We start from the raw sequence: 23,490 nt of genomic DNA, 5'->3' as shown, positions 1-23,490 counted from the left end.
GGAGGAGGGTGGCTCAGGCTCCTTCCAAGGAGGAGAAGCAGAGTCCACATTTCCATGCAGCAGGGGTCCTCTCAGCTGAACTCCATCTGGAAAGGAGAGGGGGGAGGGAGGCGCTGCACACCAATCAGCCAAGGGAGGCGCTGGGTAACACAGAGGCACCAGTGATGCAAAGCCCAGAGTGTAAAAGGAAGTCGTAAAACAGGCAGAGAGAGAGGGGAGGGGAGAGGGAGAGAGAGAGAAGAGGAGAGAGAGACAGAGGGACTCTTCTTGAAGACAATAAATAACTGGAGCAGCATCGCACAGACCTGATGAGAGGAAATCACGGCCTTTACCCAGAGTGGGTGAGACTCCCTGCTAATCCTGTGAATTCTGAGCAGTTGCACATGCAAAACCTGCTAACTCTCTAACCTAATATTAAAGGTCGGCAAGTAAGGAAGTAGCCCGTTGTCCCCAGCACAGGGCAAAAAGAAAGGGGAAGAAAGTACAAAGAATGGGATTGGCAGCCCTTCCGAGAACACAGAAAATCAGACATGCCTAGAGCAGGGAAGGCTCCTTTAGGCCTTTACCAGGAGGCAGGACTGTTTGTCCCTTAGGACACTGGGAGTGTATAATGCCTCATTATGCTATAGATTAGTGTTTAGTAATTATGTTGGTTCCATTCCATGCTGGAGGTTCTTATGTTTATAATGTTCTACGTTAAAAAAAATCCTCTAGATATTGTTATAGAGGAATGATATTGTTGGGAAGACCCTGAACTTTCAATGTTATCCACCCTTTGTGCCCAGAGATTCAAACCTGATGGTCAGTGTTGCCTGCAACGGGCTTCTTCCTGCACTTGACACTTTCACACGCCGGCTCCCAGTCCACCCACAAAGCATGCCACAGAAGCAAGGCTGGTGTTAGTACTTCCAACTGAAGGAAATGGAGACTTAAGAGATTTAAGGCAGTAGAGCCCACCAAGATTGGCTAGGGGTTTGACACCTAGAACTCCAATGAGGTTTTCCTCCAGAGATGTATAGGACATGCCCAGCCATGTGTCAGGTGCCATGCTTCAGCACGGGAGACGCAAAGATAAATTTTGTGCACTACTGCCTTTTGAGAAGTTCTCAGTCTCTTAAATTACAGGAGATAAGCAAACATCTACTTTCCACACTATTTGGTAAAAGGCTGAGGACAAGTCTTCCCCATCCCCCAGGGCAATCTGGAAATGCCTGAAGACATTTTCGGATGTCACAACCAGATGGGAATGGGAGATGTTGGTGCTGGTAGCACATAGTGGGTACAGGCTACCGATGCTGTAAAGTTTCTGCTTTGAACAGGACAGCCTTCACACACACACACCACACACAATTATCTAGTCCAAAATGTTGCAAGCACCCAGGTTGAGATACTCTGGCATAAAGCATTATGGGAACACAGAGGAAGACAACTCCAGCTACTTAGTCTGAGGACAGAGGAGGACTTACAAGGGGAGGCTTCTGGAAGTAGGAAGAGATGCCGGAGGTACATCAGAAAAATATGGATAGACAACATCTTCAATATCGAGGAACAGGAACCAACAAAGCTTATGGGACATGAAATAGTGTGCTGTGATCTGTAATTTGATCCAAAGCTGGAGCTGAGGCTGAAAAGGAAGGGAGAGGCCAGCTCATGGGAAGCTGAAAGTCTAGACCTCAGATGAAGAGGAACTGTTGATGGGTTTTAACCAGGAAAGTGGTAGAGTCAGGCTCACCAACTTGACAGCCTGCTGTGTTAGTGTCAAGCAGAGGACCTCAAACTTCATCTGTGATGCAGAATACAAAGCTGACCCTGAACTTTCAATGTTACACAGGCTTTGTACAACGTAAGTTCATAAGATTAAAAAAAAATGCAGATTCCTTTCAACAACACACACATAGAGACCCCAAATACCCTGCTGTCCTCACACTGCAGCAGGTCTGGGGTGGAGCCTGGGAACTGGGATGTTTTGCAAGCACCCTGTGTGATTCTGACGCGGGCAGTCAAAATCCTCACATAGTGGTAAGACTGTAATCGTCCTAGAAAGGAAATAAGAGGAGGTCGGGAAGAAAGGCATATAGAGAGTTAGCCTTTTCTCTGCTCTAATGGGGGGATCTTAACTGGGTGTGGTGGGGGGACCCTCTGTGCTGATGGAGGGCACCGGGCAGTGCAGCTGTTCCTTTCTGGGGTCTGCAGGCTGGGCTGGGAGGGGAAGCCCTGAGGAAATGCCGGCTCCCTGTGAGAGAGCAGCACAGGCTCGGCAGCCTGGGAGAGCCAACGGTGCCAGCAAAACCTGTCAAAGTCCCCTGGGCGAAAGCCTTGTCTGTCCAGCGGTACCTGGTTCCTGTTACCAGAGAGGGTCACCCTTGGGCTTTCCCACCAGTCTTGCCTAAAGTTGGCTCCTCCTGTGTCCTGTCACATAAAACTGTGAACCCAGGTCTCCGACTTAAGTCACATCAGTCACAGCAGGGCGAGGCACCATGAATGTGAGTTCTGGCCCCTGTTGCCTCACTTTCCAATGCAGTCTGCCGTTTACTGTGTTAGGAGCAAGAGCGGACCTGGGTGTGCAAATCCCGCAAGCCTAGAATTTCTGGTGGGAAAGAAAGAAAAACCTCTGTGTCACACTCAGTTCCTCAATCAGCTGCCTGCGACTCTTTCTACAGGGAAATAGAGGACTATCCTAGAGGTCAATGGCTTTACTGATAGACACTGAGCTAGAGAATTTTTTTAAAAGAGGTTTCCTTCCCCTGTCCTGGTAGCTCGGGTAACTATTTCCCCAAATTGTCTTGTCTCCGTTCTCTGATAGTCTGAGTGCAAATAGAATTTTTAAGAAACAGAAGAAAAAAATAATACAGTGTCTATTGATGGAATCCTGAAATCTAACAGATGAGACTCTGAGAAGGTAAACGACTTGCCCAAGGTCACCAAGAAGAAAGAAGAATTAAGATCAAGTTTCTTGACTTTTCATTCAGGGCTATTTTCATTGCACCACAAGAGTGGAGAGTCAGAAATGTTAGCTTCACTGTGAAAGTGATCTAAAACTCTACACTAAGACCCTGGAAAGAAACGATCAAATCCTACACACACGGTAGAGAACATTCTCCAGACTGAGTTTAACTTAGAAAGTAAATAGCAAAAATAAACGAAAGGAAGGAGATTCCCCTGAGACCACGGAGTCCATCACAGTAGAAGTCATCCAGGTTTACTGATGGGAGCAGGTGCCGGTGAGTTCAAGGTGAACTCGTGCCCTTTCCTGTGCTGTGATGGAAGAAACATCGACTTCCCACTCTGTGGCCATGCATTCTAGGGGGATCCTCTCTGTGGTCATGCACTCTCGGGGGGGCCATTGGCTTTACCAAGTTTTACATTGCTTTCAAATAATAATAATGCCTGTTTCCTGTATAGTTTAAGTAAACAAGAAGGAGACAGCAAAGTACTGTCTCCTTTGCAAAAAACAAGACTTTAAACATTTTATCTTAAAGAAAGAGAGTAAAAGACCTGTTCTCTGCATTGTTCCATAAGACAAGTTCAGAAGATAAACAGTTCTATTTTGAACTCTGTTCAGCTGGGCAAATTGTTCTGTTTCCCACGGCTCACACAGGTCGTGGGCATCAAAGACTTTTTAAGTGGATAAAAAATGCTTCCAAAAGGTTTTTTGAGCTGGTTCTATTCTCAATCGATGTACCACTACTGAGATACTGTGGGAAGGTGATGACATGGGGGGTTTTTTGGCAAAATAATCATTTCCAAACCCAAGAGATTATTTAGGGGTAAGTATATACTCCTATGAGATACAGAAAATGTGCATGTCCTCTGGACACAGAAGGAATATTCCATGGGGATTAGGAGGATACCCTTTGGAGTCAATCAGATTTTGGTACTAGTCCAAGGCACCACCATTTGCACATGTAATTGAATCATTATTATGATTATTATTTATTTAGGAATTATAACTTATCAATATAATTAGAACGAATAATTAACATAGCAGTAAATGTCTACATACCTTGCAATAATCCATTTAAGTAATTAGTTTTCAAGTTTACTTCTGATTTCAATGTGGAGTCATTTTATTTATTCCTCTATTTATTTGGCAACAACTTTTTTTTTTTTTAAGAGACAGAGTCTCACTTTGTCACCCTTGGTAGAGTGCCATGGTGTCACAACTCAGAGCAACCTCCAGATCTTGGTCTTAGGTAATTTTCTTGCCTCAGCCTCCCTAGTAGCTGGGACTATAGGCTCCCACCACAGCGCCCGGCTATTTTTTGTGGCAGTTTGGCTGGGGCCGGGTTTGAACCCGCCACCTTTGGTATATGGGGCCAGCGCCCTACTCACTGAGCCACAGGTGCCGCCCGACAACAACTTTCTAAGCATGCTCAATTGCTGATCCTATTTTGAGACTTATGGGAGATTTCCCAATCAACATGATCATGGTAAACCCCAACACGAAGGCTGGCTTCCATTGCATGAGGGCCAAAATGGGACATTTCTCAAAAAACCTACAGTTTATTTGCACTGAAAGCACTGACTCATGAAGTAACATAAAATTAGTTCTTAGTAAAGCAAAAGCTGATTCTTCACACATAAAGTGGGGATAATAGAACAGTCTATATATACCCCTCTACATGAGTAGTACCTTGGAGTCATGATCAATAGTTTTTCTCACCAGAAAACATCTATGGAGTGCTTTTTAAAAATTTTTTAAATGCCTGACATTGTACAAGGAGAATTGGACAGTTATGTTCTTGTTCTTTTTTTTTTTAGACGGAGCCTCAAGCTGCCACCCTCGGTAGAGTGCCATGGCATCACAGCTCACAGCACCCTCCAACTCCTGGGCTCAAGCAAGTCTCCTGCCTCAGCCTCCCGAGTAGCTGGGACCACAGGTGCCTGCCACAACACCTGGCTATTTTTTGGTTGCAGCCATCATTGTTGTTTGGCGGGGCTGGGCTGGATTGGAACCCGCCACCTTAGGTGTATGTGGCTGGCGCCTTAGCCACTTGAGCCACAGGCACTGAGCCTGTTCTTGTTCTTAAAGAATTTAAAATTGAACATAATCAATATATTCTCTGGATATAGTCCAAGTCAAGTCTCACCTTGGAATTCTTAAAATGTGTATTTTCTTGTTGTATGTAAAAAGTCAGGAAGCTCAAATCCTGTATGTACGGTATGGTGTGTCAGCAATTCTGAGTGTATGCATGTGTGTATGGAATGAAGTGTATTGTACAATGATTCACAATTTCAGTGGAAAATTCATGTGTGAGCCCATGACGGTGTTATTCGACAATTCAGACAAATGCATCATAAATTAGTGGTCAGGGAGTATCGCCAACTTTCCGTAGCATTTGCCTCGCCCCTGGAGAAGTGAATAGCTGCACTCACAAAATTAGCGCATAGCCTTCACCCACACTTGCTCCTTATCCTGGAATCTCTATTTCTGCCGACAGTATCCCCAAGCTATTCATTCCTTAGGCTTTAAAACATTGCAAACTCCTCTCCCTTCATAATGTTTCCCACTTGAAGTTCATTGCCAAGTTGTGCTAATTCTAGTCATCCTGGTGACTTCCCGCCAGTCCACATTTCCCAAGATCAGGTGCCCAGTGCCTCTCACCTGCACAATTAGAAGCACAGTCTTCCAGCTGCTGTCTCAGCCCCGCCTTCCCTCTTCCCCGTACTGACTTTCCCCAGGACGTCCCCACAGTAACACCAGGCTCCTGTTTATAACGAACAGAGCTGACTTTGCCATCCTGTCCAAACCACATTGCTCTCAAAATAAAGTCCACACTCACCACGGAGGCATAAAAATGACCATAAACTATTTCTAGTCTTATTTTGACTCCTTTCTGCCTGGCCCATAATGTCTAAAATTCAGCCCAACAGGCTACTAAACGTTCCCTATAGAAGTCTTGCACTTTTCAAAGATAGGCTGTGCCCTCCACCTAGAATCACAATCGCTATTTATGTCAAATGTCTGTCTGCCTTGAAGATTCTAATCCCTGTGGCCCGCCCCACACTCATCCCTAGATCAGAACCAATTTCACCTTCCCTGAGTCTCCCACCTCCCACAGCAGTTTGTTACGACCTCTAGTAGAAAGATCACCCACACTGGGGTCCCAGGGACTTCTCTGTTCTGCACTGTAAGCTCCCCAAGGGCAGAGACCATGCATTGTTTTGTACCCGCTTATTAGAGCATTTAGCAAGTTCCCAGCACCCAAGAGCAGAACAGTAAACATCAGTGCAACTAAGATGCTCCTGGAGGAAGAGGGATGGCCTGGGTGATCTCTGAAATGCTGCTATTGCTGTGGCATCTTCCATAGTCTCTGGTGGTCCCAGGCCTCACACCTACCCACAGCTGCTTAGTGACACAGCTCTGCTTCAATACGCAGATGTATACAAGGCCAAACAAAGGGTTTAATCATTCTACAAGAAATAAATACCCCTTCTCAGAGCACTTTTCCAAAAACTAAACCTAGTGGAACTATGTCACCCTGAACCCAAGGAAATGAGACTTTTGTTGAACTTAGGAATATGTGCAAAATCTAATAAAAACAATAAATGGAGGAATCCTCATGGCACAACATAGAAGAAGTACCTGGGTTTGAAACTTGGCTCTGCCACTTTCCCTAAAAGTAGATCCTGGGTAATTCCTTAACACTGTTGAGTTTTGGTGTCTTCTTCAGCAAAATTCAAGTACAAAGACCCAAAAGACAGTCTGTAATCCTATAATCTTAGCACTCTGGGAGCCCGAGGCGGGTGGACTGTCCGAGCTCACAGGTTCGAGACCAACCTGAGCATGAGCAAGACCCCATCTTTAAAAAATAGCCAGGCGTATAGTCCCAGCTCCTTGGGAGGTGGAGGCAAGAGGATCACTTGAGCCCAAGAGTTTGAGGTTGCTGTGAGCTATGATGCCACAGCACTCTATCCAGGGTGACAGAGTGAGATTCTGTCTGAAAAAAAAAAAAAAAAGACAGTCTGTGTTATGGGAGCACACGTGAGATGTTTGACAAGCCTTTATGTTCTCATGAATCTTTCCTCTTCAGACTGAGTGCATCGTGCAGGTCCACTCAGGAGGAAGGAGCCCAGGTCTGGAGTTAAACCTGGTCACTCCACCACACTCCGAGCAGCCATTTCTTTCTCTGCAGAATAGAGACAAGAAAGACTACTTGTTGTAAAAATATACTCGATCCAGGCATGGAATTGAAGTCTACTGAACTATTTTTAACTATCTGAGGGAGGGTCAGAGCTGAGGGCCCATCCTGAGACCAGTGCTGCACAGCTGAGAGAAAGCTACTTGGGTTGGACTATATATTCCGGTCCATGAACATGGAACAGAGAAAAGCTAGCTGACCCTTCCAGGGATAGATTATTTCGTTTTCAAGAGACTTTAATGAAGTTTCAAATCTCCAGCACCAGATTGATGTCCAAGTCTAGAAATTGTATGCTGGTTGAGAGTGGATTGGGGTCACACAATCCTTATATAAATCTTTGTATAGACAGGATAAATGTGGATAGACGGGAATAAGGAGGATGGCAAAGGGGTGATCTCTTCTCTTCCCTTGAAAAAGCAATTATGTTGGGCTTCCTACAAGCCCCAGAATACAGGGCCTATAGCTCACTAGGGGCGGCTGGCCCTGGGCATGTGCGCTTAGTGAAGTGACAGCCCAATCTGCTGTCAATCTCCACTTTTGGGCTTCCTTGCCTTCAGCCTCCCAAGAATAATGTCTGTAACAAAGAACTGTGCACAATACGTGATTATACAGCAGGATCGCAGGAGTATCAGCACGTATTCTGATTTTGATACAAGGAAATTCATTCTTCTCATCTCAGGCCAAAATGACAATTACCGTTAACTGAAATGAGAGATGATTGACTTGACGCATCCCTCTCGGAAGCCCCACTGTGTCATTTGATTTTAGCAACCCTGTTTTTTCTTGTTTATGCGATCTTTCATAGTTAGAACAGAATGGGGTGGGGGCAGGGACACTGTGATGTTCACTTTTTTTTGTTGTTTTTTGGAGACAAAGTCTCATTCTATCACCCTGGAGAGAGTGCTATGGCATCATCATAGCTCACAGCAACCTCAAACTCTTGGGCTCGAGTGATTCTCTTGCCTCAGTCTCCCGAGTACCTGGTACTACAGGCACCAGCCACAACGCCCAGCTAGTTTTCCTATTTTTAGTAGAGATGGGGTCTCGCTCTTGTTCAGGCTGGTCTTGAACTCATGAGCTCAGGCGATCCACCCACCTCGGCTTCCCAGGGTGTGACTTTCACCTAAAAGATGTATGTTTTCCTTTCATTAGCCATATGGGTTTTATGAAGTTCCCATACCAGGAAATAGACCAGCAAAGAGTAAAATCTATCTTTATATCCAAGACACCCTCATTATTCCTCCTGGTACTATCAGATCTATTTAATGTCCTAGGCCTCAAAGAAAAGTGTCTTGGAGGAGAGAGAGAGAGAGAGAAAGAAAAAAAGGAGAATAATAACATGACCTGTTATCCAAAATGAACACACAAGCACAGATCACTTTCCAAAATGTCCATGATTTCAGAACATAAATGCAGACACACCCTTAAAAGAAGCATTAAAAAGGCGAAAACCTGGCCAGCTTCCCACATCTCACTGAATCCAGTTGGAGTGGGTGATGGCCGAGATCAAAGGCAGGCTGTGATTGGCCAGAGGGCAGGGAGGAACTGGCATCTTCAGGGCTCCTGGACAGTAGCCAACTCAACCACAGCAAGCAAAAGCCAACTGAAAGTAAAAAGGGGTAAGTAATCTAATGCACATGGTGGGGGGGTTCTCCCTAGAAAACGCAAAGCTGATGTGTTCCCAAAGGAGAAAGTTCCAGGTTGTCAACAGCATAGACTCAACGCCAAAATCAGGACATAAATCATCATCCCCCCTTTTTTTTTTCCAACCAAGAGCCTGAACCTTCTGCTTCTGCTTAAGAGAAATGGACAAATGACCTCTTTATCATGGGACCCCACCCTCCCCTAAGTAACTTGGTCACTTCTCTTGTGAAATTTTTCAAATTTGGGAGGCATTCTTTCTGGAACAGTTAAGTATTCCTAGCTCTGATGTTTACGGTGCTTCTGGCGGAAGGTCAACTCAGAGATGTGATTTACTTGTATATCAGCTTTTCCCTGGTGCCTGGACATCTCGATGAAGGACTGTGATGAGGCCAGTCTCCTGACCTTAGGGGACACCAAATGCCCTTTTCATTACTTATACTTTCCTTCCTGGCCTTCCTTTTACTACCTGCAAGTAATGGTGAAAGTTTATGGTCCCGTTTCATACACAAACACTTCCCAAGCTCCACACCTCCTTAAAAATCATGGGACAAAGATTACAAATTCTTTTCTGTAGCTTCATAGTATCATAGAAGGATAGCATCAGAAGGGAGGCTTTAGATAGAGAAAACCTTGAAAATGAATGAAAGAGGAAAGGAAGACATTCTTTTCAAATATAACCCCCTTTTTAAAAAAAATGCCTGAATTACATTCTCATAGAGGAAAACGTAAAGTCAAACACAACTGCATTCAAGGGATTTCCTCTCACCAAATTGTCTCCGGTCCCTTAATTATGTTTCAGCCTCGCTGAGTACTTTGTTTACGGTCCCTAGAGCGGTGATTTGCATCCCTCTCTCTGGGTGGCTGTCGGTGGGGGCGGGCAGCTCTCTCAGTCCGACTCTGGCTGGGGAAGGTAAGGATCTTTGCCTTGTTCTTTGAAAGATCTAGGAGGGAAGTGCTGAATGCCAGTGAGGGTTCAGAGTGGGAGACATAGATATATAATAGTTTGTATATTGAAAGCTTTCAGAAAAGTTCTCCAAACTTAAAGGCGTTTCCTAAAAGTATGTGCTTTAGGAAAATCTAGACGAGATTTCTTCTCCCCTCTGAAAAGAAAAGACTTGCAGAAATCAGGCTGGTTGCTTTGTGGATGGAATTTTGCATTTGAGGGCAGGTGTCCTTGAAGGGATCCCCAGGAGTGTCTGCTAACTTAACAGGCATAGAGTGGGGGGAGGAATAGGTACTCAAAGGCATCAAGGATAGATCACTAGCAATTCTCTGAATTTCAATTTGAAGTCAGTTACAGCTGCATGTGTCCCGAGCTATAATAGTGGGTATCTTCAGATAGAATTTCCACCCTATCTCAAAACATTATACATCCTCAGATTTGCCAGTACAAATCATCAGTTGTCCGCTTAGACTCTGGAGAAGTGTATGTGTGTATCTAGGCAGAGGCACAGACCCTGCGGAGGAGAATTAGGGTGAGTGAGTCACCTGAAGTCTGACAAGGCTGAAGAAAGCTTTGCTATTTATTAGAAGGACAGACCTGCCCATGCTCTCAGGGCACAGATGAATTCACTGTACCTCATTATAGATTTAGCCAAGGATTCAACACGAAAAAAGGTGCCTCTGACGCCTCCCACAGGGTAATAGTTGAGCACATTTTCAACAGAATAAGGTGATACTCAGCTTTGGTGAGATAATCAACCTAATTTTTTTTGGGGGGGAGTGGCCTCTTCTAGAGATGAAGTCCTCTCCAAGGCCAGAGTTCACAGGTGGGAGACTGCCTTTTTAAGGAGCTTCTCAAGAACCCCCCTCTTGGGGGGGGGGCAGGTTTAGCAAGTTCTAAGATGCCCCAGTTCTAAGTATCCCTGATCTTCAACACCAAGGGACAGCATTCCTCACGGGTGATGGCTCTGCACCCCTGGGTGCCACATTTTAAGAACTGGGCAGTGCTTTTCAACTTTTTATTACCTCTTAACACACTGGAACCTCTAGTTACACTTCAGCACACAATATTATGTTGATCCAAAAAAAAAAAAAAGAGAGAGAGAGAGAGAAAAGGAATATATTTACTGTACTTTGAATTTCTTTCAAAAATAATTTAATGAATGATCTTTTAAAAATCCTCACGGCACACCTAAGATCCTCTCGTGGCATAGCAGTTCAAAATCACTGGCCTAGAGGCTGGTGGCCGAGACCCTCCAGGTACTTGCCATCGGCCGGGCTCCCCTAACTCAGCCAGGCTTGTTTTTTGGAATGAAGAAGTCTTATCTCTAGCTTTCATTCTAGACCAAAAAAAGGACTTCTGGTCCCTCTCTTTTTGGGACAGGATCACCATGGTGCTCTCACTACATGAGGCTGAAAGAATGTGCAATCCTGAAATGGAAGTAAAATGTCTAAGAACATCCAGGCCCTTTGCCGGCAGTCCGAGAAATCTGACAATTGGAAAGAAGGAAAACAAATCTCTTCCAAGATTTAATTTGGACTTGCAGAATCACTGTGTTCATTAAAAGGAGTCATTAACACTTGTACAGATTAAAAGATGGGGATGGATGACTTTGAGTTACAAAAGCATAGGACAAGCTTATTGCAATCTCCCAGTATTCATTTTTTTTTCCTTAAAAAGAAAATCTGGGGCTTCATGTATTTCAAGTACTTTAACATTTCAAATAGCTTGTCTGTAAGAAAGCATAAACCTACGAGGCCATTTATTGATGTGGGAAATAGACTTTTTATTGTTTGAGAGTGTGATGTGTCCATGTTATACATGTCTGAATGTTTAAAATACCTTCCCCCTTAAAGTGGGCATGGAACAGAAGCCCAGGGAGGTAGGGAGCTGACTGAATCAGAATCTCCATTTAACAAGCTCCCTGGGTGAGTTATGTCTCCATTATAAACTAGGATTCAAACTACGGGTTTCTTTCTTACTGTGTGACTTTTGTCAAATTACTTAACCTCTCTGAGCCTCTATTTACTTGAGACAGAGAATGAATGTTTAACTAGTGAGAATGAATGTTTAACATGTGGCATTTCTTAACACTGTGCCATCCCCATAGTAAGTGCTCTGCAAATGGCAGTGATGATGATGATGACAGCTTTGGCATTACCCAAGTTACTCCCAAACCTCTTAGCATGAGCAGTAAGCAATCCTGTTAAAATCAAGATGACTGGTTTTCCCCTGTAACCAAAAACATTTTCATCTCCCATTCTCATTCCTAAATGAATTAACATCAAACAAGAGGGATTTTAAGTGTCAGATGACCATCACACACGTTCCAGGGAAAACCTAGGAATATGAATTTTTGCTGGCTTAGAGGCTCAGTTCAGCTGCCCGAGGACTACACAGCTGTTCCTACTGCCCTAGAGTGTCTGTCCCCATCAGCTCTGTCCCCTCGGCTGGGCCTGCAACGCTGACTCTGGGCTTTTCTTATAAAAATGCCTGATGGACGAGAGGAAGATCTGGAGGTTGGCTGGGGAAAAAATGAGTCATTCCAATTCACAAAGCTGTCTGCTTAGTAAATGCTGCAGGAGAAATAAAAGTAAAAACCAGCTCCTGTCTCTAGAGACTCCGTAGAAATGATTTGGACTTATCATGTCACTGAGTGGAGTTGGGGGAAGCCAAAATCTGCTGGCAAGGAAAAGAACGAAGGAAAAAAAAATGTCAGGGAGGGGCAAGCCAGAGGGGGAGGGAATAAAAAGAGAGAGGGAGGGAAAGACAAGCGTCATTCAGGAACAGAGGTAGCCTGAGAGAACAGCCAGCTCTGGATCCCAAACCAAAGCATTTAGTGTTTTAACGACTTTTCTTTTCCCCTCAAGGAGATCCCTGACCTGTCATTTTATTGACAGCCAGGCGGTTACAGGCTCTTTCCCAGAAGTTGAACGAAGAAGAAGCTCGTGTTGCTGTCTCTTCTCTTCCAAGTCAAGTGGTTTCCCTGGAATGGATTGCAACTCTGCAAGGTATGTGCAGCCGTCTGGGGGTAGACCTTCATTTTCAGGTTAGTTCAATCATAGCTTTGGGGGGAAGATTTTCTTTTAAATATAATCTCAAATATCCTTTAACTAGCTTAGCTGGTATTTAGGGTATCACTGGGCGACGGTGATTCATTGGTTTGGTGATTTAAAAATGACCTGCCAAGGAGGTAGCTCTCATGTTTACTTTGGTTGCTCAGGGACTGAGTGATATTTTAACCTCTCGGGGTGGGGAAGAAGCAGTGAGGTTTGATTTAGGCTTGAGGTTGTTTTCAGGAGATGCTTAATATATTCAAACAACGAATCGCATTGAGATGGCCTCAAGTATCTCTTGGTAGCTGCGATTGCTCTGCTGTCCTCCAGGATGGAGGACAGCGACTTCACAGCAGACAAGATTTTCCTCTGATTTCCCCTAGACAGCATTGCAACCAGATGCTTTCAATCAAAAGTCTCACGTTCGACCCTGACATTTTGCAGGTTCCAAATATTTACAAAGGGGCATGGTGGCAAGTTGTAGATACCAGCGCCTAGAGGAAAAGGAATTTGTAAAATTTCAGTGACAGTCTAGCCTGCTTCTTTGTCTAGGCATGTCAGAGGATACATAATATCACAATTCCCTGTGGAGTTTAGTAGAACAGGTGTGAATTGATGGCTGACTGCCCTCAATTGATTGATTTTTGTGTTTAACATGACCAAGCCCATCAGCTGATTTTCTGTTTCATAAAGCACAGAGTGATAGCCTAGGAAGTTATTGAATTTGTTTTCCCCCTTATTTTTCTCTTTTCCTAACGGATCGGAGGAGATTGCAAATCACAAACCCTCACCTCCTTGTGAATGAATTCTCTGCTGAACTGACTGCCCACAGTGGGGGAATAAAAGGGCCCCAGGGCCCAGGGTGCACCGTGTGTGGTAGTAACACCTACACAGGTTGACTGGCAGTTGATGGAGAAGAACATCGCTTGCTGCTGGCTCCTCATCTTGACATTGATTTTGTGGGCAGCGCATGGGTGATGGTTTGGAAAGAATGCATGTTATGTCTGGCAAAACCGGCGGAGTCTAAGTTGTTGTGAGTTGTGGAACTAACTGTGCAAAATACTGTTTATCACATACTCTCTTCTTGAAATGAGGCTGTCCTTGGATTGGGATTTGGGCCTTTCTGTGTTTTTAGGGGAAAGAGAAGCAATAGACAAAGCTCGTAAAACGTTTTTGTAGCTCAGAATGAAACCCTGTGAGTGCTTCCTGCTTTTTATGTATGCCCTTTCTTTATGTTCCTCAGCTTCATCGTCCTTGCTTTTTTGACTCAATGCAAAGAGAAGGCAAGCAATTAGGAGAAAAAGTCTAGGTGATTTTTAAATGCATCCATGCCTCCCGGAAAGGAGGTGCTACCTCAGTCTGTTTTGGCTTTTGTTTTTAATTTCTGCTTGCAGGGTTTCTTCTGAGAGCCTTAGCTGACATCTCTTGTTTCCTCTGCAGCTTCCACCCTGGTGAGACTCTCCAGATCTAAGTCTGCAGACCCAGCTAGGAAGAAACCCCTTTGCAAAAATGACCGAAGAGCCCAGAAAAGAAATCCTGGGAGCCCCGAAGACTCCCATGCTGGTGACGACAGAGAAGACCCCCAAGGGCGAAGCTGGGGTCCCCACGGTGCCGCTGGTCAGTGAGATCCAGCTGATGGCCGCCACGGGGGGTGCTGAGCTCTCCTGCTACCGCTGCATCATCCCCTTTGCCGTGGTGGTCTTCATTGCCGGCGTCGTGGTTACTGCCGTGGCTTATAGCTTCAATTCCCACGGTTCCACCATCTCCATCTTTGGCCTGGTTGTTCTGTCGTCTGGACTTTTTTTATTAGCCTCTAGCGCCTTGTGCTGGAAGGTGAGACAAAGGAGCAAGAAAGCCAAGAGACGAGAGAGTCAGACGGTGCTTGTGGCGAACCAGAGAAGCTTGTTTGCTTGAGACTGAATGAGACCAAATGGGCTATGTGGCCCGAACGACCTGCTCTGATTTTGTCAGCCAGCTCATCCAGAACCATCTTGGGAGAGAACTGACTTGGTATTGGAGCAGACTAGAAGATTGGGGGGGTGGGGAGCGGGTAGAGGGATTTCTCCTTTGAGAGAAATGACTTGGGTCTTCTTCAATGACAAACTTAACCCTAAGGGCTGTGTCTAAGACTGAAAAATCCACTTTCTCTTTCCGTGAAACATTTCGGGGGTCATGGGAGGTGCACAGCATTAGATAGCATTGGGCTCACCCTGGAAAGTAGCCAAGAAAAGATGAGAGAATAACAGGATAGTCCTGGCACACCAGGCACCTGCCTCCGAAAGAAATAACCCAACCTCTTAAGAAGTTGTACATAGTGCATTTTGCCGAGGCTCTAAATTTCTTTGGACTTTGTATACATCTATGAAATTCTGTGATAATGCTTTTTTCAGTAAGTTCCTTTACTGACATCTCTTTTTATTTTTCCCTTTCAGTAACTCATCCCTGGTGGTACTTTATCTTGAAGAATAAACTAATATTTTGTATGTTTTAACATGGGACCGTTTTAGGTAATTGTAATTCTGTTTCAGAAAGAAAAAAAAATAGAAGTAAAAGTTATAGCTAACAGATGATGTTGGGGGTTAAATTAATATTAAGGTAATCCGGTATGGCACTTTGGATGATTTTTATATAAAGGTTAAATGTACATTTAATTCAAAATAATAAATACTCATTGCTGCTGAAATTTCTTAAATGGTTGTTTCTGCTGTCATTCTTTGTATTGCCGTTCCATGGGGCCCATTCACCTCTTGTCTCAAGTTCTCAGCTATATCTCTCATGAGTGGACATGATGCTTCTTAACTTTACTGGAAGATTCTATTATTTTTATCATTTTTTATTACTTCTGAAGAATAGTATTAATTATCTTAACTGTATTCTAAAACATTTCTTGCCCTCATCATTAGGAAATCAGTGTCTAAGGTCAGGAATCTTATAATATGCCATTAAATATGCATGACATTTATATTGAATTAGTCATTTATTATTGGCTTAACACATGTTTCTAAGAACCAACTAAATGCCAGACATCCTGTGGATTCTCAGGCTGCTTCGTTAGTTCTCATATAATGCAAATAAGGTTACTTATTGAATTCTTCTTGGACATGGAGCTATTCCCTAGCTAGGACTCTACCCCGTGACTCCAAGCAAAAATATGCCTTCTTCACATAGTTCAAACCAGATCATGAAGATAGGCATGAAGCTTTTCTTAAGACTTAGAAAACAAAACAAGCCTAGCGTAGCACTTTCATTGAAGGGCATTTTATCCAGGAATTGAATTAAACTTTCTGGCGCTAACTACACCCTGGTGCTCATGTGGCTTTGGTAAGTGGAAACACCTTAACGATTTGGAGGTCAGATAATGTCCTGTGCCGATGGACAAATGCACATATCCTCATAACCCAATGCAAGCCAGCGTACAGGGCTGCGCTCATTGCCAGGCAAGTGAGTCTGTGCTTTGACACGCCTCTTTTCTGCTCCAAGATACTCAAAGGCTCCCATTGTTTTGGGAAGAAATTTCTCAGGCAAGGTTCAAGGTTCTCCAGTCGGCTCCAAACAGATGTACCCAGCTTTCATTTGCATTCTAACCCCAAGAGGGCCTTGTCAGTTCGTCAGAGTAGGCGGGTCACCATTCCGGCACTAGGCTCTGGTTTTCTTGCCTCTGTATCCGGGCAGACTTGTGTTTTCCCTCTTTTGTATTCTATCCTCTCTCCATCTCAGTCTCCAAATCCTGCTTCTCATCAGCACCCCAGTTCAAATGCTGCCTCTTCCTAGAAGCCTTCCCTTTTACTGAGAGTAACTGCTCTTTCATGAGTCATCATTTGTTCTCTGATGGCGTCTCTATTTCCTATCATGTTGCTGGTATAGGTGTTTTATTCCCACTCCAAAGATCCTTGGCAGTGTGTGATATAACTTTCTGATAACTCCAATGTGATGCCTAATATGCCTTGCACAGATTAGATACTCAATAAATTTCTAATTGAGGTGCTAAATGAACCATAGTATGCAAAAGCAAAGAATAATTGTTTTATCCAGTTAAAAATTTGGTTCTCAACTCCCCCCCCCCATATAGGGCTTCCCACTCAATCATGCCTACACCGTGAGCACCGCGTCTAGGTGAGTACTTAGCCCTCTAAACTTCTCCAGCCAGACCTGTCTTTCAAAATGCTTGAAAAGCAAACGCGTTGACTATGACCAGCCACCAGGGGGCCTCATGCTGCTACCTGAGTCTCCAAAGACGTGCAGAACTATGAAAAGACTTAAACTATAAGGACTGAAATGGGATCATATCTCTCCTAGATCTGAGGAGGTGAAGGCGAATGTCTATTTAGCCTACCCTACCCTCCTCCCTAAGCCACTTCACCCTGGCTATCTTGGGGTTCTCCTAATCTATGGAATCACCAGTCATATTAAAGGTATATACGGTAGCAAAGCTGTAAGGCGCAGAGACAGTCCTACACACCATGAATCCCAACTCCCACAAGGAAACTATACCCAGACTTAAATTTTGAAGTTGCCCAGTTATAACCTGTCTTTACTGGGCAAGGTCTATCTCTACAAATGCTTCTATTATGTACAAAAAAGTGAGTGTTAAGCGAATACATATACAACATGCGTGCATAAATGTAGTAAAAAGATAAACTGGCCTCACCCCGGAACATCAGAAACTAGCTGTATCAGCTGGTGGGAGTCCCCATAAATCTACCCATTCTGTAGTACACGGAAACAACTTTTAACTTTATCCTGCATGGTTGGCTTCTGGCTGGGTGAGAACCACAGCTGCCCGGTGGCTCTGCTTTCCCCTCTAGGGAATACTACCTACAGAAGGCACTGAAGGGGGTCCTGTGGATGGTGCAGATGGATAAGGCCAGAAGATAAACCCAGGAGAGCCAGTGATCCAGTTCACAAATCCTCAAACTTACCTTTTTGCATCCTCTACCGAGAGAGAGAGAGAGAGAGGAGGGAGAGAGGGAGAGAGAGGATATAGATGGATAGATAGATGAGTGATAGATACCCTAGAATCCTGGAAGTCTTATAGTTTTGAACTTGAAAGATCTTGGTATCATAGCACTTACAGTATAACAGGACTCAACTGCACTTGTTATGACTCAACATTCTCCACAACACTCTCACTCTAGGAGCACAACTGTCCACTCTGCTTTGCAATTGAGAAACCTACAGTTCAGAGAGGTAAGTGGCTTGTTCACTCCAGATCTCCCAGCGAGCAAGGCCTAGCACTGGGACCAATAATGTGACCGCACATTATGGTTATCCCAGTGTTGTAGTTGCCCTTGGGCTGCTTTAACAACAACAAAACACAGAAGAAAACACAGACTTCTCGCAGTTCTGAAGGCCAGGCTGGGAAGGTGCCTGCAGAGTCAGTCTCAGGTGAAGGCTGCTTCCTCCTTCATAATCTCTCGCTGTGCCCTCATAGGGCAGAAGAGGCAAAGATCATCTCTGGGGCCCCTTATGTGGGTGCTGAACCCCCTTACGTGGATCTCACCCTCAGAACTAACTAATCTCCTCCCGAAAGCCCCATCTCCAAATCTCATCCCATGAGAGATGAGCTTTCAACCTAGGAATCTGGGCGGACATTCAGTCTATAGATCCAGTTATAGGCTTAGCCATTAACTGAAGATATTTCCAGAACGTCTCTTCAGAAGAAGAAGATAAATATTACAACACTTACTTTTGAAAATGTTTTATTACATCATGACATACACAGAAGGCAAACAGAGCAATGAATTTCTACAAACAGACCTAAGGAACTAACGCCTGGATCACTAACTTACTGAGCCTTGACAGCTAGGGAACTAACACCTAGTAACTAACTTACTGAGCCTTGACAGCTAGGGAACTAACACCTAGTAACTAACTTACTGAGCCTTGACAGCTCAGAAAATCTCCCTTTGTATCCAGCTCTCCTCCTGTCCTCAGGAGGAGCCACGATCTGACCTGTAACACACAGAAGAGCGATGCCAGTGTTTTAACTGCAAACTGGGCCCATATAGCATATATTCTTTGTGGCCAGCTTCTATGCAGCATTATGTTTAGGAGACGCTTCCATTTATTGAATGTGGTTATCAGTAAGTGGCTCATTCGCATGGCAGCGTCGAATTCCAATGTACAAATCCACCGTTCTTTACGTATCCTGTCTACTGTCCACAAGCATTTGCATCGTTTCTAGTTTCTAACAAGAGATTGTCCTTTGGGGAGCCAGCCTCTGAGATAGCCCCAGGACCCCCAACTCCTGGTATCCTGCATGTTTGTGCCGCCCCCTCTGCGCACCACCTCAGAGCTGGTTTGCGTGAGCAGCAGCGCGTGGCAGAAGTGATGGCATGTCGCTTCCAAGATTCGGTGATCAGAGGCATGCTGGTGTCTTCTGTCTCCCGCTTGCCCTCACTCTCCTCTCTCCACTCATTCTGAGGGAAGCCACCTGCCGTGTCATGAGGCTGCTCTCCAGAAAACAACCAGAGGAGAACTAAGCCCTGCCAGCGACACCTCACCCCAGCTTGGAGGTAGATGTTCTGCCAGTGGGGTCTTCCAACATGCCCTGCTGAGGGTCTGACTGTCTGAACCCTCGTGAGAGCCCCTCCACCACCTGCCAGCTAGGGTTGAATTGTGACTTTCCCAGGACTTAGGAACATTTGCCCTTTGTGGCTACGTCCTTTCACAAAAAAAAAAAAAAAAAAAAAAAAGAGAGAGAGAGAGAGGTTGTATCTCACTCCTTGGAGGAGAAGATTGTTCTGACAAGTGCTGTGGGCCGTAGGCACCATGCTGGCTGTGCCTAATGGATGACGTGGCCCTGCACCCAGCTCCCTTACCGCCACATTCCTGACCCTCTGAAACTGTGAGATAATAAATGTTTATTGTTTTAAGTGGCTAAGTTTGAGGGTAATTTGCTTTGCAGTGGTAGATATCTAACATTGTACCACTGCAAACTTTGTTCTGCATGAGTTTTGATTTACTTATGTGCTTGTGTCTGTTCAGGACAGACCTAGGTGTGGAATCCCTGGACTAAAGGGGAGGTAGGCGTTCAGTTTTCAAAAACAGCTGAGTCGCTTTTCTCTCGGGCAGCCCTGTAAGAGAGCCTGGATGGACATCTTCATCCTCACTGTCTCCGTCATTCTGCTGCACTCACACCTGCTTTTAAGGTGTTGAGAGAGGGGGATGTGGCCCTGGGACATGACCACTAGCAAGGCAGGGCAGGTCAGAGATGAAACACGGATTGAGAGGGGAAAAATCAGATTTAGGTTTGGTCTCCTAAGGAGCAGAGCAGCAGGAGGTAGATTCTCAGGGATGTGCAGGGAGTTTAATTTCCAGTCCTAGCACCACCGTTCATAAAGCATCCACTGAGCTCCAACCGTGATACTCTGGGCTCCACATGCAGTGTCCCATTTGATCCCCACCACAGTCCAGTGAAGTAGATACTATTACCGTCTGCATTCTGCAGATAAGGAAACTGAGACGCTAACTGAGACCCCATAGTTGGTGAAGAGTAGGACCTGAGTTCAAAATCCAGAATCTGTACATTTACCACCTGCCTGGCTCACTGTAAACCTTCAGTACTCGATTCTTGAATAAATGTCCCAAGTAGAAGTTGAGAGACGCCGGGTCCGGTATCTCACTTAAAGAGTGAGGTCAGCAATAGTTTTTGAGAAACTAGGACTGAAATCGGAAATGATTACTGAATTATTTCCCATCAGAAGCCAGGCTTTCCAATAAGCTCCATATTTCAGTAGCTAAATATCAAGACCCTCTCTCTTATTAGGGGACATGAGACTCAGGATGCCAGCCACATCTTCTGCCAGCAAAGCAGGTGGTATCATTCTTAACGTCCACGAGTTTCCTAGGCAGAAGAAACACAAGATTCAAGATATCAGCCAGCCTCAGCCTGCCACTGGAGGCAGGGTGAGGAAAATCGAACACATCTTAGGCACAATCAAAAAAGGCTGGTGACTTTCTGAGACAGCACGGGTGTTAGCCAGGTGACAGGAAGTAAGGAGGAGCAATTGGGGATATTCCCAGAGGGACCACCATGAGCGGAGCTGGAAGGTGAGAGAGACAGCTAGCCTTCAGCCTTTCCACTTCCCAGCTCAGGGTGACAGTGAAAGAACTCGTTGAGGGTTTTTGTCGATTGCCAAATGCTATCCAAGCCAAGGATTTAGATAACTCTGAAATCTGTAGGGCTTATGCATATAACCAGGGAATCAAATGCTTAGGTTCTAATAGAATGCAAGCGCTCCATTTCGACCTATAAGCACTTGCAGGTCATTAATAAAAGTATGACCTTGACTAAAATGTTTCCTCATCGTCGTATCAAATACTATTTTCTTGAAGACATTATATCCATGTGGTTCATGTACCTGGGCTTAAAATACAGCTTTGCTACCTATTTGCTGTGCGTCTCTGTACAAGTCAGTTTCCTTGTGCCTCAGTTTTGTGACCAACAAAATAGGAATAATAATTATTCTCCTCATATGATAGTAGTGTTCATGTCAGTGCCTAGAACTCAGTAGATTATTATCTATCACAACACTGACATATATTTTGAATGTATGTGTGACATAGAAAACTATGAAAACTATGACAAAGATCAGTTTAAATGAGACATTAAACTAGGCCAGGCACAGTGGTTCACATTTATAATCCCAGCACTCTGGGAGGCCAGGGTGGGTGGATTACCTGACATCATGGGTTCAAGACCAGCCTGAGCAAGAGCAAGACCCTGTCTCTATAAACTAGCCCAGCATTGTGGTGGGCGCTTGTAGTCCCAGCTACCTGGGAGGCTGAGACAAGAGGATCACTTGAGCCCAGGAGTTGGAGGTTGCTGCAAGCTATGATGCCACGGCACTCTCCAAGGGCAACATAGTGAGACACTGTCTCAAAAAAAATAATAAGAGACAAACAGAAGTTTATGTCTTAGGTGAAACTGTAAATACTGATAGAAAACGGGTGGACACAGGAATTTACATAGACCTTATCCAGTGAAAATGTATCCTCTCCAAATCCATATAAGTATCCATGCTTTGTTTTCACAGTCAAAAAACGAAACCACCTCAATTACTTGATGGTAGATGTAGCATTTTTCATTCTCACTGCCTTGCTAATTTTTCTAAAAACCCTCTAGAATATTATCCTCCCTTGTAGCTGCAGAAACTGAGCTTTGGAAAGGTGAAACGGTTTGCTCACGATCAGATAGTTCACACATGATAGACAGAAGACTCACACCCAGATCCAGCTCCCCTGGCTGCTAAATCTTCTTTCCATTGCATTTTTCCATGGCTTCCCTAACCCAGGCATTGTCAGTTCTTGTAGGAAGCCGCCCTCCTTGGGGTTCAGTGCTCCCTGGCCATGCAGTTAAAAATGTTTTAGCAACTTTGAAATTGGCTAAGACTATAGCTATTTTCTTTCTGCTTGGACTGTACATTTAACAAAAAAAAAAGTGAGGATATTGAAGTTTGCACCAACATTTAAAATAAATCTAGGGTCTTATTTATTTATTTTTTGTTTGTTTGTTTGAGACAGAATTGCACGCTGTAGCCATGGTTTGAGTACTGTGGCATCATCATAGCTCACAGTAACCTCAAACCCTTGGACTCAACCAGTCCTCTTACCTCAGTCCTGAATAGCTGGGACTACAGGCACCCACTACAACATCTGGCTAATTTTATTTCTATTTTAGCAGAGGCAGGATCTTGCTCTTGCTCAGGCTGGTCTTCTGAGCTCCGGCAATCCACTTGCCTCGGCCTCCCAGAGGGGAGGATTATAGGTGTGAGCCGTCATACCTGAGTTTTAAATCATATAGAAAATTTAAAACAATCATGAAAGACACATCTTTCACTAACTAGCTCTTGTTGCTTTTGAGTTTTTAATTGTTACTGGCAGGGGAATTTTTAGGTTTGGTTTTGTTTTTAATAATAAAACTCCTGGATTGTCTGAGCTCAGGAGTTTGAGACCAGCCTGAGCTAGAGTGAAACTCCATCTCTACAAATAGCCAGGTGTTGTGGCAGTTGCCTGTAGTCCTAGCTACCAGGGAGGCTGAGGCAAGAAGATCTCTTAAGTCCAAGAGTTTGAGGTTGTTGTGAGCTATGACACCACAGCACTCTACTAAAGGTGACTAAGTGAGACTCTATCTCAAAAATAATAATAATAAGAATAGAAGTTTATATTTCCAGTAGAACATGAGAGATTGTCTTGACCAGTGGTTTCCAAATGCCTGTCTGAGCACTGGCTCATCAGACTGACCTCGGAGCTCTCACCAAGGCCAGGATTGTCAGATGCTGACGCCAGAGATAGTGGTTCAGTAGGTTCATAGTGGGAAAAACAAACAAGAAAATGTCCCAGGAAATGCACATTAATAATCACACTATAATACCATCTTATTTCTCATTAGATGCTATATATATAATAAAGTTAAAGATTGATGAGTATCGAGTTGGTAAAAGCAGAGAATCAGATTATATGGCTGGTTTTTTTTTAATTAAATGTATATGCTCTTTACTCCCACTATACTTCTGAAAATTTATCTGAAAGATATAGATATAGCAGAACTATAAGAATATTTATATCTGCAGCACCAGCATTTGTGCACACACACTCTCTCACACACACAAATAAACTTCTCAATGAATTAGGATGTACCTATGTTATGGATTCTATGTAGTTAATGAAATTAATGAGGCAAACTGGTATGTAGTAATCTTAA

The 23,490-nt window shown here is 44.3% G+C and overlaps 1 protein-coding gene across 1 annotated transcript; it reads left to right on the top strand.

The window, feature by feature from the left end:
• The first annotated feature begins 14,294 nt into the window (after nucleotides 1–14,294).
• TMEM100 (transmembrane protein 100) lies at nucleotides 14,295–14,723 on the top strand. Its single transcript, XM_003795555.3, has one exon. It carries the CDS (start codon nucleotides 14,295–14,297, stop codon nucleotides 14,697–14,699), a length of 405 nt encoding a protein of 134 aa, XP_003795603.1. The 3' UTR covers nucleotides 14,700–14,723.
• Nucleotides 14,724–23,490: the final 8,767 nt, after the last annotated feature.

The sequence above is a fragment of the Otolemur garnettii genome, unplaced genomic scaffold (assembly GCF_000181295.1).
Source record: "Otolemur garnettii isolate 467f Iridium unplaced genomic scaffold, OtoGar3 scaffold00094, whole genome shotgun sequence".
Lineage (NCBI taxonomy): Eukaryota > Metazoa > Chordata > Mammalia > Primates > Galagidae > Otolemur > Otolemur garnettii.
The sequence above is the reverse complement of the archived record's forward strand: the minus strand, read 5'-3'. Positions and strand labels throughout refer to the sequence as shown.

Bases quoted from the DNA above. Each gene is read 5' to 3' on its own strand.
- TMEM100 (XM_003795555.3), top strand. From the start codon at position 14,295: ATGACCGAAGAGCCCAGAAAAGAAATCCTGGGAGCCCCGAAGACTCCC.